Source organism: Buceros rhinoceros, unplaced genomic scaffold (assembly GCF_000710305.1).
Source record: "Buceros rhinoceros silvestris isolate BGI_N320 unplaced genomic scaffold, ASM71030v1 scaffold27936, whole genome shotgun sequence".
Taxonomy (NCBI): Eukaryota; Metazoa; Chordata; class Aves; order Bucerotiformes; family Bucerotidae; genus Buceros; species Buceros rhinoceros.
In genome coordinates this window covers 10,244-11,732 of record NW_010417359.1, presented here as the reverse complement: position 1 = coordinate 11,732, position 1,489 = coordinate 10,244, and the positions used below count along the sequence as shown (strand labels likewise).

The following is a 1,489-nucleotide window of genomic DNA, read 5'->3' as shown; positions in this document are numbered from 1 at the left end:
GCGCACAGAGGCGGGGCTGGGGCGCAGGGTGGGGAGCAGCTCCTTCCCGATACCCCTCATCTCATCCTCGGTGCCCTAATCCTTCCGTGATAGCGGCAGGTCAGGACGCATTGGCCTTGGAAGCGATGTGCTGCCTGACCTTGGGCACCGCGGAGGCATCGGGAGTCCCTGGTGCTGCTGCTGAGCTGGGAAACCGCAGTGAGCGTTTGGAAAGTAGAGAGCAAGACTCTGTCCCAACATCTCACCTCCTGGCAGAGCTGGAGGGAGCAGCGTGTTCTTTGTGCCCTCCTTCCCCTGGCCAGAAGAATTAGGCTTCCTCCCTCGCTAAAAGCAGAGCTGGGCTCTCCCTTGAGTTGGGGGGGAGGGGATTGGAGCCCCCTGTTAATGCCCCAGGTTCTGCCTGGGGCGGGATGTGCTGCAGGATGCTCTGGTCCCACCTCGCCTCCCCTTTGAATGTGGGAGTGTGTGGCTGAAAATGGAACTGGTCCGTTAAACACCGTGGAGGTGCAGGGCTCTCTTGTAATTAGCAGCTGGAACTCGGTGCCACGGGGGAGCCCCTCAGGCTGAGAACTCCTCAGGCTTCAGAAGGAGCCACATGTGTGTGAGAAGAGCCAGGGTCTGGCTAATGATTTAGCAGAAAGCGGAGGAGCCACATGAAGGGCATAAAGCTCTCCGGGTCTCCAGTGGAGCTTGTGGTCCGCAGGAGCTGGTGCCTCTTCTGCTGGTGTTACCTGATCTCCTTGATCGGCTGTGGGTGACATACGCCTCTCCAGTGCGCCCATGTCTTGAGGAGCTTCTCCTCTTTCTGGAGAGCAGAGAAGTTGGTTGGCACAGGAATATTCGGGCAGCCGTAATGCCCAGCCCTGCTCCCAGGCTGCTGCTGGGAGCTTTGTTAAGCTCTTCATCAGAGAGGTCTCGGGGCAGCCCCAGGTACCCAAAGGCCTCTCCCACCCTGGTTTTGCTCCTCCACCCCCCGTGGCTTTTCCTCCAGGCCGCCAGTGCTCGGTCTCACCTCGTGCAGGGGAAACGATGCCTCAAAGACCTTGTTGTTCTTCAGGTCCTGCAGCTTCTCTGGGAGCAGAGCAGAATGGGGAGGGTCAGCGAAGATTTACTGTCGCCCCACGTGCTCCCTGCCAGGCAGGATCGCCCTAAACCTTTTCTGGAGTCTTTGAGAGGGGCAGAAAAAATGCCTGGGAGAATCTGAGCTATTCAGAAGAGATCAGCACGAGTCCTCGCGGCCGTGCTGCTCTGCCAGGCTGCAGCAGGCTGCTCTGGGAGCGAGCCAGGCAGGCAGGTCCTTGGAGATGGGGAGAGAGCCAGCGCCCTGTGCCGCGCTCATCCTGGGGTGTCAGAGAGGGACAAGCTCTTCTGGGGACACACGAATGGGCAGCTGAGGTCAGGGCTTTGGGGAGGGGAAGGAGACGTCTCTGCTGGCTCCTGCAGCCCAAGTCTCCCATCCTCTGGGTGCAGCAGCAAACTTGCTGCTCTG

At 59.9% G+C, this 1,489-nt stretch overlaps 1 protein-coding gene across 1 annotated transcript in view; it reads right to left on the bottom strand.

The window, feature by feature from the left end:
* ANO9 (anoctamin 9) overlaps positions 1 to 1,489 on the bottom strand; it is a gene marked incomplete at both ends in the record, with an annotated part of 10,443 nt that overhangs the window by 7,089 nt on the left and 1,865 nt on the right. Inside the window, 2 exons of the mRNA XM_010138191.1 lie at positions 732 to 805; positions 1,013 to 1,071. Coding sequence (XP_010136493.1) covers positions 732 to 805; positions 1,013 to 1,071 — 133 coding nt within the window. The remainder of the gene's footprint in view (positions 1 to 731; positions 806 to 1,012; positions 1,072 to 1,489) is intronic.